Below are 17,019 nucleotides of genomic sequence, written 5' to 3'. Positions count from 1 at the left end.
CAAGGACGTCTTGCCATTATACCATAACGTAATGTTGCGATAGAACTGAATTTTAATCTCTGAATTCTAGGCTGGTACACATCATTTACCTGGTACAGGTATATAGTGGGTTGCATGCCCACAGACTTTTTAAAGTCTCTATTTCCATAGAGAAAACAGAGTTTCTACAAGGGTGTACTTCAATTTGTTTATTTAGTCACATTATGTATGGCAGAACTGACATGGCTTACAGAGTGAATGTGACGTAATTTCCTATAAAGCACTTGGAATTACTGATTTTTCAGTATATACCACGATTCCAAAGGACCAGGAAGTAGATGAATCAAGAATCCTATTGAAGAGCACAGTTTTTATTTTCTCTTCTAGGAAGACAAGATGGCTGGCTTTTTATACGTAACTTGGTGTAATAAAAATAAGTATTTATTGCACGTCTTTCTGTGTCTGTTTTCTGAATTTGGAGTATTTATCTTGTTCCAAGCACCAAGCATCTGCTTCTGCTGCTCTCCTGGTCTAAAATGTGATTCCTCCTTTCCTCTACCTGTTCTAATGTTGCTTTCCTCCTTCAAAAACTCGCTTTAGTTAGTCTTCCTTGGAAAGCCTTTCCTGACCACTCCTCCTCATACTAGTTTGACCCTTTATACCATCTCTCATATTCTTAGAGACCCTGAAAAATAGCTTAGCGTTTAAGGATCTTTTTAACCACTTCAGGAGTCTTAGTTTGATCTCTCTACTTATACTATGAGTTAACTGAAGGCAAAGAGCAAAATTTTACTCCTTCAAATATGCCCCCTTTCTTTTTCAGCTTTTCTAGGTATTTATTTAAACAAACAAACACCACTTGATCATGACATTTATATGGGCACATTGCAGAGATTTTAAAAGATATAACAAAATATAACAAAAGAAATAAAAACTGTACCAAGTTGTGAGAACCATGGTTAAAGACACTCATGCCTAGTCTTCCAATCTTGTTATTTTGTACACAAACACTGTTAACACAGTTAAGTAAGGGTTATGCTGTACAAGCAGTTTGTTATCCTGCTTTGACAACTCTTATATTCCCCTGTTTGATGAAATATCCTTTTGAAAGATGATTTTTTAATGACGGAATAGTTTTCCATCTTAAGAATCTATGTTTCACTATAAAAATTAAACAACACGTGCTGATTGACTCTGAGTTGGGGATGAACTTTGAAGCATTAGGAAAAGAAAGTCAAGAAATGAGATGGGAAAACAGAAATCAAGAGTGATAACTCTCTGAAAATGTATGACCACTTTACAGAGATAACTGCGATATATTTCTGCATTGCTTATTATTGATTGTTATCTGATATAATTTTCATGATATTACTAAGAAAATTATAGCAGTTAATATAGATTTATTGATTTTAGAGAAAACTGAAAGAAAAAGTAAGGATCTGTTAAATAATTTGAACCTCAGATTAGTCTTATTTTATGTACTAATAAAATCTATAGGGGAGGAATTGATCCATTTTCAATTCCAGGGGAAAAAGTCTCAGGAAAAATTCATTCCATAAATTTATGGACTGATTCTTAAAAGATAAATCAGCTTCACACAAGGCAAAGGATCTAACAATCAGTTGGCTTTGAATCTCATCTCTCTCTATCCTTTACTCACTAGAGTCTTGGCATCACCCACACACCAGGGCTGATCCTATTGTTCAGAGGTGAGGTACGGGTGAGGGAGACTAGAAGAGGCCATGGGAGTAGGGATCTCACTGGCTCAGCCCATCTTCTATCCTACTACTGTCCTAATCTGACCTTGGCATTCCAGTAGCCCAGCAAATGGTCCTTCACTATTTGCCATTTCCCCTTTTACTACGAGCCCAGATCAGCTCATAGCTTGGTTTCATGCCTGGTCAAACCAGCAATCTGATTGACTATCCTTGAACCCCAGTATTTCCATTCTTAAAACCCTATTACCTACTGTGCAAGTATCTACTATAGCCTGCCCCCTCCTGCTGGGAAAGTCAACTGTTTTTTTTTTTAAAAACCTTTTTTTTAAATTGAAGTATAGTTAATTTACAATGTTGTGTTAGTTTCAGATGTACAGCAAAGTGATTCAGTTCTATATATCTATAACTATATCCATTCTTTTTCGGATTCTTTTCCATTATGGGTTATTATAAGATATTGAATATAGTTCCCCATGCTATACAGTAGGTCCTTATTGTTTATTTATTTTATTTATATTAGTGTATATATGTTAATCCCAAATTCTGAATTTATCTCCCCTGCTTTGGTAACCATAAGTTTTTCGATGTCTGTGAGTCTATGTCTGCTTTGTAAATAAGTTCATTTGTATCATTTTTTAAGATTTCACATGTAAGTGATACATGATCTTTGTCTTTGTCTGACTTACTTCACTTAATATGAATCTCTAGGTACATCCAAGTTGCTGCAAATGGCATTATTTCATTCTTTTTTATGGCTGAGTATATTCCATTGTATACATATATACCACATCTTTTTTATCCATTCATCTGTCAATGGGCATTTAGGTTGCTTCCCTGTCTTGACTATTGTAAGTAGTGCTGCAATGAATATTGGGGTACATGTGTCTTTCTGAATTAGAGTCTTCTCCAGATATATGCCCAGGAGTGGGATTGCAGGATCATATGGCAACTCTACTTTTAGTTTTTAAAGGAAACTCCATACTGTTCTCCACAGTGATTGCACCAGTTTACATTCCCAGCAACACTGTAGGATGGTTCCCTTTCCTCCACATCCTCGCCAGCTTTTATTATTCGTAGACTTTTTGATAATGGCCATTCTGACTGGTGTGAGGTGATACCTCATGGTAGTTTTGATTTGCATTTGTCTAATAATTAGCAATATTGAGCATCTTTTCATGTGCCTATTGGCCATCTGTATGTCTTCTTTGAAGAAATGTCTCCTAGGTCTTCTGCCCATTTTTTGATTGGGTTGTTTGTTTTTTGGGTGTTTTTTTTGATATTAAGTTGAATGAGCTATTTGTATATTTAGGTCTTCTGCCCATTTTTTGATTGGGTTGTTTGTTTTTCGGGTGTTTTTTTTGATATTAAGTTGAATGAGCTATTTGTATATTTTGGAAGTTAATCCCTTGTCAGTCGCATCATTTGCAAATATTTTCTCCCATTCTGTAGGTTGTCTTCTTGTTCACCTGGATCTTACATTTAGTATGCATACTTTCCAAATCAGCATCTGCAACATGCATAAGTCCCTCTGGACACAAAGAGGCCTTCCTTGACCCTCTATATTCAAAATAGTCCCTCTGAAATGTAAACTTTTTTTGATAGTTGATTATAATATTAAGGAATTTTTATCAATATTTTTAGGACTAATAAAAGTATTGTGGTTATGTTTTGAAAAAAAACTGAACAAAAACAAAAACAGTCCTTCTGTTCCCCAAGTCAACTACCTCTCCCCCAGGCACGTTCTAGATAGTCACCCTGTTTCTGTCTACATAGAACTTAACACTACCTGAAATTACTTTATAAGTTTTCTATGCTCCTAATACACTTTAGATGAGTGAATTACTTGCACTTGTTAAGGATTTCATGCCAGCCTCCACGTCCCCACATTCCTATCATAATCGACACCGAGGCTGTTGACACGTATAAAATGTGCGTTTTGATGTACTCTGTGTCTGGCTTCCAGTAGGTATCAGTCATCGACGTGTAAGTTATTTAAAGAATGTGACTTCACAGTGTCAAATAAAAAACACAAGAACCACATGTACACACACATGCCATTCCCTCCTGTGCACTAACATGCATTAGTGACTACTGCCTTGGATTTATGGTATGTGTGGTGTCCATATAAAAATATGAAAACATATTCTTCTAAGTATTCTATTGACTTTGGAGATAGTAAATGGAGGCAAGACAATAAACATTGTAAGCATAATCAGGAGAATAAACTTAAGAAATAGTTCATAGGAATTTCTTTTCTTTCATATCTTTGTCAAATGACTCACCTCTATACATTTTCCACAGTGGTTTCAAGAAAGAAATGTTACCAGATTGTAAGAAATGATCCCTCTTCTTAAATGCCAGCTTTGTTGAAATGAAAACAATTTTATTAGACTGTAAACAAAATCTGTGTTCTTTTGGGTTTTTAATTATTTTTCTCTTTGTGAAAATAAAAAGAGTATCAGTGTACTCAAGTGAAACAATGAAAGACATGTGGAAGCAGAGTTGTAGGTGTAAGAGTGAATTATATAATTTAAATGCAGTCAACCACTAGAAATACAGCTGACAATGGGCATGAGATACTCACTTTATCAGTACATGCTTCTCTTGTACTATTTTTAGCTGATTACTATCTACTTTATTTATATACAGCTTGCTCAATTGACTAAGCATTTCCTAACTCGTTTACTTAGATAAAGATGTAGCAGAGGAAATTCAGCAAGATATAATGATTTTACAGTGGCATATAGACAAGGCAGAGACAAATTCTTGATGGAATATAACTCATACAAAGCAATATGACACCTACAAAATTAGTGTGGCTGTTTTCCCAATTTAAAAAGCAAGGCCATTGAAACTCTCAATTTGTTTGAATACCTTGGTACAGAACTGATAATCAAATATTAAAAAAAAATTAGGTGGATGGAGAAACAACAAGGTCCTACTGTATAGCACAGAGAACTATATTCAATATCCTGAGATAAACCATAATGGAAAAGAATATATAAAAAATGTATATACATGTATAACTGAATCACTTTGCCGTACAGCAGAAATTAACACAACATTGTAAATCAACTATACTTCAATTTAAAAAATTCCCCCCCTGAAAAGAATTTAGTTGGAAAATTAGGTGGAAAAAAGTCTCTTACCTTGTTTGTGCCATTTTTTCCTAGATTTTTTTTTTTTTTGTATTAAGATGCTTTGCTTTCTTTCTGATTAAATAAACATGTACATTCTTAAACGATGACAAAAATACTTAAGAAACTATTATTCTCTCATTTTTAATTATGAAGTGAAGTCAGCTATATAATAGGTGAAATCTTGAATAATTTGTGAGAGTAAAAAAACTCAAAGGAAAAAAGAGACAAAAATATATTGTAAAACCTACACGGGTTTAGCTGTAATCGCCTTGAAAGAGTAGTTTTTTCAAAAATTCTTCAAGAGATGGTACAGTTAAGGATCTTAAAGTGCTAAGAAACATAACAAACAGTTTGGAAACTACATCTTCCAGGATCAAGAACACAGTTCCCTGAAGATTCTAAATAACTTTCTTTTGTTTACTCATCAGGCATTTCCTGCCATATGAGAAAATAAAATTACCTGTTGTTAAGGATTCTACTGGGGCTTCCCTGGTGGCACAGTGGTTGAGAGTCCGCCTGCCGATGCAGGGGATAGGGGTTCGTGCCCCGGTCCGGGAAGATCCCACGTGCCGCGGAGCGGCTGGGCCCGTGAGCCATGGCTGTTGAGCCTGCGCGTCCGGAGCCTGTGCTCCGCAATGGGAGAGGCCACAAAAGTGAGAAGCCCGCGTACCGCGAAAAAAAAAAAAAGAATTCTACTGTATTTTTTGAATAGATATGAAAAAAAGAAAATTAAGGTTTGTTTTTTTAAATGGGAGGAATATTATTATGAATAAATTCTCAGAGCTGCTCATCTCTTAGATTATGATTCAAAGCCGGAAATGTAAGTGACGACAGCATTGTTCCCAAATTTGACTGTGCTTTCAAAAGAGTTAGTATAGTTAGGTCTTTGAACAAGATAAATAACTTTAATTGAAATAAAAGACAGGGGGAGGGGGAAGGGTAAACTGGGACGAAGTGAGAGAGTGGCATGGACATATATACACTACCCAATGTAAAACAGATAGCAAGTGGGAAGCAGCTGCATAGCACAGGGAGATCAGCTTGGTGCTTTGTGACCACCAAGAGGGGTGGGATAGGGAGGGTGGGAGGGAGGGAGACGCAAGAGGGAGGAGATATGGGGATATATGTATACATACAGCTGATTCACTTTGTTATAAAGCAGAAACTAACACACCATTGTAAAGCAATTATACTCCAATAAAGATGTTAAAAAAAAAAGAAATAATATACATAAGTATAAAAAAAAAGAATATATTAATTGTTTGGTGAGAGTTATGGGGTCTTCAAGGGTCCCCAAAGGGCAATTTAACTGGGAAAAAAAAAGAAAGAAACAGAAGACAGGTATTTGGCCCAGGCATTCTGTCTCCATGTTTGACTAACAGCCTCCACTCCAATTGCTTCTGCCTAGTTCAGATTTCCCCTGTTCTCAGGATGCAAGTAAGAAAGCTTTCTCTGTGTTTTGAAATACACCAAATTAGTCTAACAAATCTTCATTTTTCAGAAGTCCTGCTAAAAAGGTAAAAAATGAATTTCTTCTCTTAAAAATAAAAGATGAGTAAATAAAGGTTCAAGTAGCAAGAGTCAAGTTGTCAGTGAGTCAAGAGGTGCCTAGGTCTTCTTTGCTACTTGGCTCCCTTTCTGAAACATGAATTCCTTCTATATCTGACAACATCTGAGAACTCTCTAGAAAAATAAATAAATAAAGTATAGCTTTATCAGTGGCTGTCAGGGATTACAGGAGAGAGGGGGATGAACAGTTAGAAGTCAGTGAACTTTCAGGACAGTGAAGATAATAAGTGTGATACTATAATGATGAATACATGTCTATACATTGTCCAAATCCATAGAACGTATCACACCAAGAATGAATCCTAATGTAAACTACAGACTTTGGGTAATGATAATCTGTCACTGTAAGTTCATCAACTGTAACAACTGTACCACTCTGGCAGGGGATGTACTTTCTGTTCCCATTTGATGTGAGCTTAAAACTGCTCGAAAAATAAAATCTATTAGAAAGAGAAAGAAAACAAAACCAAAAAATTATGATTATTTCTTTTCAATAAGTTATGGTTGAAAACGTAATATTTTGAGCAAAGGGTGTAACCTTGAAACCTATTTCATTATATAATGAAAAAGTATATTCCTAAAACAATTGGGACTTCAAACAACTAAAAACTACTGCAGATAGTGGATGTATATATTTCAATTTTCCCATAATTTTATAAAATATGTATATCAATATTTAAAGATTTGGATACCAAAATGTATCTGTATATGGAATTGAATACATGCATTTACAATTCTATAAAACTTCATACAAATAAAATGTAAAGATATTGGGGACCTTTCAAAATATTTCAGAACAGTGAGAGACAGGGAAAAAAACCCTCTCTGAATAGTTCATAGGAACCATATTTTTACCCCCTTTAAATACCATTTTGCAGCTAATTCCCTCATAGCACTTTGTAGTCATATCTGATTCAAACACAAAGCAGCTTCCACTCACTAGCTAAGTAGTGGACCAGCCTCAGGGTACACATTTTTTTTTTAAACCAGTGATGTTTAAGCAAAAAAAAAAATTGTATTGAAGTATAGTTGGTTTACAATATTGTAGGGGTGCACATTTTTAATAATTCACCCTTGACAAAGTTACAAATTTCTACATGTGCCAGATCTTTAGAGTTGCTTAAGCAAGTTAAAGCTTTGAACTAAAATTAAACTCTCAAAGTCAAGGATCTGTCCACAACATCATGGAAGAGTAAGGGGATTGGGACTTCCCTGGTGGCACAGTGGTTAAGAATCCGCCTGCCAATGCAGGGAACACAGGCTCGAGCCCTGGTCCAGGAAGATCCCACACGCTGCGGAGCAACTAAGCCCATGCGCCACAACTACTGAGCCTGCGTTCTACAGCCCACGAGCCACGACTACTGAAGCCCACACACCGCAACTACTGAAGCCCGTATGCCTAGATCCCGTGCTCTGCAACAAGAGAAGCCACTGCAACGAGAAGCCCACACACTGCAACGAAGAGTAGCCCCCGCTCGCCGCAACTAGAGAAAGCCCGGGCCCAGCAACAAAGACCCAACGCAGCCAAAAATTAATTAATTAATTTTTAAAAAGAGTAAGGGGATATTTTTGAGTGAGTGAGACCGAAAGGGGGCATGAACCTTGTAAATGGTATAAAGGAGGATAAAGGAAAACTCTACATGAGTCCAGTCTCCAGCCCAAGGAGTAGATAATTAGACACACGGATTTTGAGAAATGTTGATTAGCAACAAAATCGGGTCACTGTATTAGAATGAGTGCTGGGCACCAGATTTGTGGAGAGCAGACCTGATTGAGAGGCACAAACCCATCACCACTGAGCCCTCAATCCTTGGGTCATGAGCTGACCTGCTCCACAGCTCGGATTCTTTACTAATAAATTGGGGAAATTAACACTTACCTTATAGAATGAAATTTTTTCACAGAACGATATTCATGAAAGTTTATAAAATATATAATGATATAAGTAACGTATCTAAAGTTGTAAATTATAGGTACAAATGGCTTATTACATTTATAGCTATAAATAAATAAGATGGAATTTCTTACCAAGGATGAATTCCAGCTGAGGTTCATTTGGAGTCTTCTGAATACCTATGAGTAATAGGAACAAATTCAGACTGAAGATATTTAACTCATTCTGAAAATTATGTCAACATATATTACTTTCAGCCTGCCCAGTATGTATAAATGCATTACTTGGCAGAACAAATACACTCAGTTAATCGTCCAGACATGTATATAAGGAGTCGGTTGTCAGGGCAGGACATAATATTTGTAGCAGAACTAGATATGACTACAGATTTGATTGACCTATTTAGCACCATGGCCATAAAAAACGCAAAAACATTGCTTTTGTAAGCCGCATGACAAATATAAAACATATTTTCAACTGTTTCTGTTTCTTTTGGATACATGTAGACAGAGATGGGACCTTCACAAAGGATGACCTCACCAAAGTCCTCTCTAACATAGATTTCTCTTTCACACCACTCCAACCTGGTGTTAATAGTAAATTATTAATTAAAGAGCTACCTCTGGTTAGGTTACTCAGGACTTGATGATGGTGGTTATTCAGCTAACTTACTGTTAGCTCAAATCAGCATTCTGTTAATATTTCTATTCCTTTTTTTGGCAATTAAAAAAAATCTATTAACATGGCTAAATGATTGAAGGTGAAGTGGGAGGGAAAGTGAGTCTGAGAAAAAGGTAAGGAAATGGGAATGTCTAATGGTTAGAAGGTAGAAAGGTAAGGCTGGGGCAACTGATAATGTCATAGGTGGACTCTCTAAGACCACACATGGTACGGGGCTTCCTAAACAAGAGGGGCTGAAGACAGAGATGTCATTTGTAACCACTCATGGTGACCGAGAAATGTAAGAATATTGTAAAAATCTTTTCCTCATTTATTTTTACTGGTGCACCCATCAGAGACAATTTAAATTTGTTAGCATTCGGTCATGAATATACTGTGTTAACTACAGATTGGCACTTGCCATCTGCCTCTACAAGGATGAAATCATGTGCTGCAGCTGCTGACCTTCAAAGGAGTTCAGGGTGGAGAGCAGAAATGAGGCACGCTGTGCTCTGGGAAAAACTGGCAGAACCGGTCTTCAGATGGTTAGATATTTTCAGATGACCATTTTATGAGCCCGATTCTTGCATCTCCTCATATCTAGAAAACCACTAAAACCCTTCATGGTGACGTCTGCTCCTGGTGACTAGCAGAAACCTTCTGCAAAAAATATGTGCTTGATTGCATGGACTCCATCTTCACCAAAATCACATATGTACTGACCTTCCCTCCTGCCTCTTTGGAGCTGTTTCTCAGAGGTGTCTGAAATGCTGTCTCCCAGGCTATAGTCCTCATTTTGCCCCAAATAAAACTTAACTCACAACTCTCAAATTGTGCAATTTGGTTTTTAGTCGACAACTGTTAGAACCACCTCTTTATATAAAAATCATCCATTTTTTATTTACAGAGTTCACATTTTTTTTGCAGAGTAACCATTTATTTTTATTTCCTGCTGACATTTAACATTGCTATGGTTAACAATTTTAGACTTTCCAAGAGAGGTTAAAGTGACAATCATTAGGTAGGTCTTTGTTAATTTCAAATACTGTGGGTTTTTTTAAAGGTTATTAACAATCTGCTGTAAGCTCTGACAATCAAATTTCTCAGAAAAACTCGTCCAACCAATACCATTTTCTAAAGATTATTTTTATAATGTAAATAAAATGAGAAGCTAGGCCTATGTTTGCCAGGGTTAAATAACTGGGCAACAAGAATCTTCTGAAAAGAAAAAGACACAATTTATGCTAAACAATCAAACCCAAACTCTTAAGACGTTAAGCATGAGAGAAAACGTACAATTCTTCCAATGACTTTAATTACTCGAGTAGCACAAAGACCAGTGTTCATGTTCAACTGCAAATCTTGGCCAAATAGCCAAGCTTGCCCTATTTATGTGACTTAGTGTTCTCAGCTATGGCAGCGACAGGCTAAGCATCTAGTGTAACTATTGTGCCCTAATGCTTTCAACTGAAATGTCTTTGGTTTTAAAGAGAAAATTTCTATGTTCCAAAAACTAATTCCACATGAGATTATAAAAATGTTCAATAGAACGTGTACTTAAAAAGTATTTATTAATGTCTTAATACACATTCAAGAATGATGATTGTATTTGCTATTGAACCATTTCATAGATGATCATCTACCTCACCCAAGATAGAAGATGAGAGGCATATCATAGATTCAGAACACTGAAACAAACAGTGCAAAGGAACAAAGTTAGTTAATTTGGGGGGTGCATGCATACTCACTTGTGAACTGAAATTCCCCAGTATCATTTGCCTGGGGTGTGGGCAGAAAGTTCTGGCCTTCTTCTGATGCTCCTTCCTCTTTGATTTCCATGATCAACCTTCACAGTTCTTTAAATCTTCCAAATATTTGTGCCCAAATGTCACTGCCAATGATACCTGGTTTAATACAGATGTATCTTCACACTAAAGTCCTGATATCCCACTCTGAAATTCTGCATTTAGGAAACAGCAACAGCAAAAATCTCAGTTACTTCAGAGTTCACGATAAAGCTAAGAATTAAAGGTAGGTACAGCCTACAGCTACCTTCCTATGAACTTCTTTCCTGCCTATCCCACTTTTACTTTCAGAAACAATCCACCCAGTTAATGTACCATAAACTCTGGGTTAAATGGGTAATCTCTATGCAATCACTTTATAGTCATATGAGGGAGGACTTCCAAATTCTGAAAGGTATATCATTTCTCTTCTAGTTCATTTTGTAAAATAGCAGATAGCTATATGTACCTAATTTAGCAGCAAGAGCAGATAGCATCTTGTCCAGGCATTAGCAGGTTTTGCTAAGGCAGATCTTGCTATCATTCCTTCCATTAGAACTGCCCTCTACGCTCATCTCTCCATCCACCCTTGTTAGAACATCGTTCATGAGCACATAAAGATAATTTGGCAGGACGCTCTTCTTCCAAGGTGAGCCAACAGGTTGTTCAGGGGAGCTTCCAACCTCATCATTATCCATAAAGTCTCTTGCTGCTCTGTCTGACAAAGGTTTAATTGCTTAATGATTGGGGTATACGGGGAAAAGAATGAATAATAATTCTAAAAAGCTAAAGCTCCAAGGGAAATGAAAATAACGGCAAAATGATGAAAATTAACATGGGGAAAGAAGCCTCCAAGAATGTAATACCTATGTTGCACAGACAGCCTCAAACAGTATCAGATTCATTTTGATATTTAGCATGTTATACATGACCAAGAACGATTAGGAAAAAAATCAATGTTGTTTTAAATCAAGTTACCAGCTGAATTAAAATGTATAAAAATCTTTAAACGTCTGCCCAATGCTGTTTAATGAGATAGCAGCAGTAGAGTTTGGTTTGGAATACTGATTTGGTTTCCAGCTCCACAAGTCCACAAACTCACTCTTTGTTGTTCTTAACAAAAGCAGCTTCATTTATAATTCAGCTCTAGTTTTTAAATATCATCTGGCAAAAATTAAATCCACAAAGCATCTTGAATCTTTAGAAATGATTACAATAAGGTTGAAGATAAATACGCATTGGCTTCTAAGGATACAACTAGGAATACTTGCTGGGGTAAAGGACCATAGCACTATCAATAAGACCAAAACCATCAATTTGATAATTATATATTATTTATCTTTTTATTGAGTTATAGTTCATGTACATTATTATATAAGTTACAGGTGTACAATATTGTGATTCACAATTTTTAAAGTTATAGTGCATTTATAGTTACTATAAAATATTGGCTATGTTCCCTATGGGGTACAATATATCCTTGTAGCTTATTTTATACATAATAATTTGTATCTCTTAATCCTCTACCACTATATTGGAAATAAAAACAAAAATAAACAAATGGGACCTAATTAAACATAAAAGCTTTTGCACAGCAAAGGAAACCATTGACAAAATGAAAAGACAACATACTGAGTGGGAGAAAAATATTTGCAAATGATATGACCGATAAGGGGTTAATATCCAAAATATATAAACAGCTCATAGAATTCAACATCAAAAAACAAACAACCCAGACACAGACTGGCTGAATGGATACAAAAACAAGACCCATATATATGCTGTCTACAAGAGACCCACTTCAGACCTAGGGACACATACAGACTGAAAGTTGAGGGGATGGAAAAAGATATTCCATGCAAATGGAAAACAAAACAAAGCTGGAGTAGCAATTCTCATATCAGACAAAATAGTCTTTAAAGTAAAGACTATTACAAGAGACAAAAAGGACACTACATAATGATCAAGGAATCGATCCAAGAAGAAGATATAACAATTGTAAATATTTATGCACCCAACATAGGAGCACCTCAATACATAAGGCAAATGCTAACAGCCATAAAAGGGGAAATTGACAGTAATACAATCATAGTAGGGGACTTTAACACCACACTTTCACTTTCACCAATGGACAGATCATCCAAAATGAAAATAAATAAGGAAACACAAGCCTTAAATGATGCATTAAAAAAGAAGGACTTAATTGATATTTACAGGACATTCCATCCAAAAACAACAGAATACACATTCTTCTCAAGTGCCCATGGAACATTCTCCAGGATAGATCATATCTCGGGACACAAATCAAGCCTTGGCAAATTTAAGAAAATTGAAAACGTATCAAGTATCTTTTCTGACCACAACGCTATGAGACTAGATATCAATTACAGGAAAAACTCTCTAAGAAATACAAACACATGGAGGCTAAACAACACACTACTTAATAACCAAGAGATGACTGAAGAAATCAAAGAGGAAATCAAAAAATACCTAGAAACAAATGACAATGAAAACACAATGGCCCAAAACCTATGGCATGCAGCAAAAGCAGTTCTAAGAGGGAAGTTTATAGCAATACAATCCTACCTTAAGAAACAAGAAACATCTCAAACAAACAACCTAACCTTACACCTAAAGCAATTAGAAAAAGAAGAACAAAAAAACCCCAAAGTTAGCAGAAGGAAAGAAATCATAAAGATCAGATCAGAAATAAAAGAAAAAGAAATGAAGGAAACAATAGCAAAGATCAATAAAACTAAAAGCTGGTTCTTTGAGAAGATAAACAAAATTGATAAACCATTGCCAGACTCATCAAGAAAAAAAGAGAGAAGACTCAAATCAACAGAATTAGAAATCAAAAAGGAGAAGTAACAACTGACACTGCAGAAATACAAAGGATCATGAGAGATTACTACAAGCAGCTATATGCCAATGAAATGGACAACCTGGAAGAAATGGACACATTCTTAGAAAAACACAACCTTCTGGAACTGAAACAGAAAGAAGTAGAAAATACAAACAGACAAATCACAAGCACTGAAATTGAGACTATGATTAAAAATCTTCCAACAAGCAAAAGCCCAGGACCAGATGGCTTCACAGGTGAATTCTATCAAACATTTAGAGAAGAGCTAATACCTATGCTTCTCAAACTCCTCCAAAATATAGCAGAGGGAGGAACACTCCCAAATTCATTCTACAAGGCCAACATCACCCCGATACCAAAACCAGACAAAGATGTCACCAGGAAATAAACCCACAGGTCAATGTCCCTGATAAACATAGATGCAAAAATCCTCAACAAAATACTAGCAAACAGAATCCAACAGCGAATTAAAAGGATCATACACCATGATCAAGTGGGGTTTATCCCAGTAAGGCAATATATGCAAATCAATCAATGTGATACACCATATTAAAAAATTGAAGAATAAAAACCATATGATCATCTCATAGATTTAGAAAAAGCTTTTGACAAAATTCAACAACAATATATGATAAAAAGCATCCAGAAAGTAGGCATAGAGGGAACTTATCTCAACATAATAAAGGCCATATATAACAAACCCACAGTCAACATCATTCTCAGTGGTGAAAAACTGAAACCATTTCCACTAAGATCAGGAAAATGACAAGGTTGTCCCCTCTCACCACTATTATTCAACATAGTTTTGGAAGTTTTAGCCACAGCCATCAGAGAAGAAAAAAAAAATAAAAAGAATCGAAATCGGAAAAGAGGAAGTAAAGCTGTCACTGTTTGTAGATGACATGATACTATATAGAGAGAACCCTAAAGATGCTACCAGAAAACTACTAGAGCTAATCAATGAATTTGGTAAAGTAGCAGGATACAAAATTAATGCCCAGAAATCTCTTGCATTTCTATACACTAACGATGAAAAATCTGAAAGAGAAATTAAGGAAACACTCCCATTTACCACTGCAACAAAAAGAATAAAATATCTAGGAATAAAACTACCTAAGGAGACAAAAAACCTGTATGCAGGAAACTATAAGACACTGATGAAACAAATTAAAGATGATACAAACAGATGGAGAGATATATCATGTTCTTGGATTAGAAGAATCAACATTGTGAAAATGACTCTACTACCCAAAGCAATCTACAGATTCAATGCAATCCTTATCAAACTACCAATGGCATTTTTCACAGAACTAGAACAAAAAATTTCCCAATTTGTATGGAAATACAAAAGACCTTGAATAGCCAAAGCAATCTTGAGAAAGAAAAACAGAGCTGGAGGAATCAGGCTCCCGAACTTCAGACTATACTAAAAAGCTACAGTAATCAAGACAATATGGTACTGGCACAAAAACAGAAATATAGATCAATGGAACAGGATAGGAAGCCCAAAGATAAAACCACACACATATGGTCTCCTTATCTTTGATTAAGGAGGCAGGAACATACAATGGAGAAAAGACAGCCTCTTCAATAAATGGTGCTGGGAAAACTGGACAGCTACATGTAAAAGAAAGAAATTAGAGCACTCCCTAACACCATACACACAAAAAAACTCAAAATTGATTAAAGACCTACATGTAAGGCCAGACACTATAAAACTCTTAGAGGAAAACACAGGCAGAACACTCTATGACATAAATCACAGCAAGATCCTTTTTGACCCACCTCCTAGAAAAATGGATATAAAAACAAAAATAAACAAATGGGACCTAAGGAAACTTAAAAGCTTTTGCACAGCAAAGGAAACCATAAACAAGATGAAAAGACAACCCTCAGACTGTGAGAAAATATTTGCAAATAAAGCAACTGACAAAGGATTGATCTCCAAAATTTACAAGCAGCTCATGCAGCTCAATAACAAAAAAACAAAAAACCCAATCCAAAAATGGGCAGAAGGCTTAAATAGACATTTCTCGAATGAAGATATACGGATTGCCAACAAACACATGAAAGAATGCTCAACCTCATTAATCATTAGAGAACTGCAAATCAAAACTACAATGAGGTATCACCTCACACTGGTCAGAATGGCCATCATCAAAAAATCTACAAACAATTAATGCTGGAGAGGGTGTGGAGAAAAGGGAACCCTCTTGCACTATTGGTGGGAATGTAAATTGATACAACCACTATGGAGTACAGTATGGAGGTTCCTTAAAAAACTAAAAATAGAATTACCATACGACCCAGCAATCCCACTACTGGGCATATACCCTGAGAAAACCATAATTCAAAAGGAGTCATGTACCACAATGTTCATTGCAGCTCTATTTACAATACCCAAGACATGGAAGCAACCTAAGTGTTCATCAACAGATGAATGGATAAAGAAGATGTGGCACATATATATGGTGGAATATTATGCAGCAATAAAAAGAAATGAAATTGAGTTATTTGTAGTGAGGTAGACGGACCTACAGTCTGTCACACAGAGTGAAGTAAGTCAGAAACAGAAAAACAAATACCGTATGCTAAAACATATATATGGAATTAAAAAAAAAGTTCTGAAGAAACTAGGGGCAGGACAGGAATAAAGATGTAGCGAATGGACTTGAGGACATGGGGAGGGGGAAGGGTAAGCTGGGACGAAGTGAGAGAGTGGCATGGACTTATATATACTACCAAATGTAAAATAGCTAGTGAAGATGATTGCTGGGACAAGGAAAAATCCAAATGCTTCTGTCTGCTGTAATGAAAGGAAGGGGGTAAGCAGAAAATGAGGTATGATCTGAAAAGTAAGTGACAGAAACTTGAGGATAGTCTCCCTAAGAATCTCAGTTGTTTTTTTCTTTTTTCTTTCAAGGGCATATTTGGGAACTATGAATAAGGAAATATTTCTTGACTTCAAAAGCATAGTTCAGACTGTCATACTGACTGAAGTAAGTCAGACAGAGAAAGACCAATTGATATTGCTTATATGTGGAATCTAAAAACATGGTACAAATGAACTTATTTACAAAACAGCAGTAGAGTCACAGACATAGAAAACAAACTTATAATTACCAGGGTGGGAGGGGGGAGGGATAAATTGGGAGATTGGAATTGACATATACACACTACTGTATATAAAATGTATAATTAATAAGGACCTACTGTATAGCACAGGGAACTCATCTCAGTACTCTGTAATGGCCTACATGGAAAAAAAATCTAAAAAAGAGTAGCTATATGTAAAACTGATTCACTTTGCTGTACAGCAGAAACTAACACAACAATGTAAATCAACTATACTCCAATAGAAAAATTAAAAAATAATAATAAAAATTAAAAAAACCCAAAAGCCTAGTTC

The 17,019-nt window shown here is 35.8% G+C and overlaps 1 protein-coding gene across 6 annotated transcripts in view; it reads right to left on the bottom strand.

Annotated features, from left to right (window-relative positions):
* Positions 1-17,019, bottom strand: part of INPP4B (inositol polyphosphate-4-phosphatase type II B) — a 583,153-nt gene that overhangs the window by 344,622 nt on the left and 221,512 nt on the right. For all 6 annotated transcript variants that reach the window (XM_082838508.1, XM_082838506.1, XM_082838512.1 and 3 more), the window contains exons 3-4: positions 10,709-10,920; positions 8,435-8,479 (exon numbers count right to left, since the gene is read on the bottom strand). In XM_082838508.1, the coding sequence (XP_082694634.1) occupies positions 8,435-8,479; positions 10,709-10,799 (136 nt within the window). In that variant the 5' untranslated portion in view covers positions 10,800-10,920. The remainder of the gene's footprint in view (positions 1-8,434; positions 8,480-10,708; positions 10,921-17,019) is intronic.

The sequence above is a fragment of the Leucopleurus acutus genome (assembly GCF_964270905.1).
Source record: "Leucopleurus acutus genome assembly, chromosome: 4".
In the NCBI taxonomy this organism is placed as follows: domain Eukaryota; kingdom Metazoa; phylum Chordata; class Mammalia; order Artiodactyla; family Delphinidae; genus Leucopleurus; species Leucopleurus acutus.
This window is presented reverse-complemented; position numbering and strand designations above follow the sequence as displayed.